We start from the raw sequence: 1,189 nt of genomic DNA on the forward strand, positions 1-1,189 counted from the left end.
CAAACACATACACAATGCATGCAGCAACCAAGCAGCAAACAAACAATGAACCGGCCTCAGATGGTCGTGCCGGGTGTCCTTTTAAGTGTCAATGATTAAACGACCAGCACCTGCGAGGCTGCAGGCAGGGCTGACGTCGCTACCCGCTGGTCGCCAATCTGATCGGGATGACCAGCACCTGTGCAGGTGTAGGCGGGGCCGACAGCGCCCCCCCGTTGGTCGCCAACCAGATCATGACACATCCGACTTACGACCGAGTTCCGTTCCGACCAAACAGTCCTAAGTCAAAATGGTCGTGAGTCAAAATCCAATCAAAATGTTGATTCATGATCAAAATGATGATGAATGAGACTCGGAGGCTAAATGACTGGTAAACTCCCCCCTCTGGGGCCATCACACGGTCAATTGCTGTGTGTATGGTCATAAGTCAAGCTGGTCATAAGTTGGATGTTAGATGTATTTATTTCTTGTCCTCGGGGGTTATATTGCAAAGGATACAGAGACTCAGTACTAGTCTCTGAGCAGAAAAGTACAAGAAGTGAAGACGCTTACCTCTCTGGATGCCATTACTCAAACTGACCAAAACCAGAAGCAAAAGCACCTTCAAAACTGAAATAAGTCTCATGGTCTTCATCCCTGTCCCAGTTTTTGTGTATTCTCAATATTTATACTCCCATATCTTGGACGTTTCGTCAGTGTGTAGCAGTCAGGACAGCCATACTGACCCCGCCCGTCCCCTCAATGTGTGTTAACATTGTGATTGACGGTGGCAGCTGCGAGCTATCTTCACAACGCGGTCACGCAGAGTTTGGAGCCACACTCAAAGCTCCAAACGCTCTGGTGTTGCAGAATCGCTCAGATTGAGTCATGAATAGTCACCGAGTCAGACGCTATCGGGACATTAAAAGAAGAGCTAACCAACCACTGAATGATGACTAAACTTTAGAGTTATTGAGACGGATGTATTTCATTGGATATGTGACAGGGAATGCGCTAATGCAGATTTAAATAAGTCACATTGAACTTTTAGTATCTGAACGTCTGTATAAGTTCTTCGAAAGAACATACAGGAAATCTTCTGATCCACATATTGACTCTGTGACATTGCATATACGGTGCAGGGTAGGGGGGCTTTGCGCCCACCTGTTGCCCGCAGACCTGATGCTCCGATTTATTTTAGGAAAGGAAT

General features: G+C 46.8%; 1 protein-coding gene across 1 annotated transcript in view; it reads right to left on the reverse strand.

Moving 5' to 3' along the window:
• musk (muscle, skeletal, receptor tyrosine kinase) overlaps window positions 1–813 on the reverse strand; it is a 28,492-nt gene extending 27,679 nt beyond the window's left edge. The window contains exon 1 of the mRNA XM_089020832.1: window positions 553–813. Within this exon, the coding sequence (XP_088876958.1) occupies window positions 553–634 (82 nt within the window). The 5' untranslated portion in view covers window positions 635–813. The remainder of the gene's footprint in view (window positions 1–552) is intronic.
• Window positions 814–1,189: the final 376 nt, after the last annotated feature.

This window comes from Hippocampus bargibanti, linkage group LG18 (assembly GCF_051943395.1).
Source record: "Hippocampus bargibanti isolate YZ-2025 linkage group LG18, ASM5194339v1, whole genome shotgun sequence".
NCBI classification, from domain to species: Eukaryota; Metazoa; Chordata; class Actinopteri; order Syngnathiformes; family Syngnathidae; genus Hippocampus; species Hippocampus bargibanti.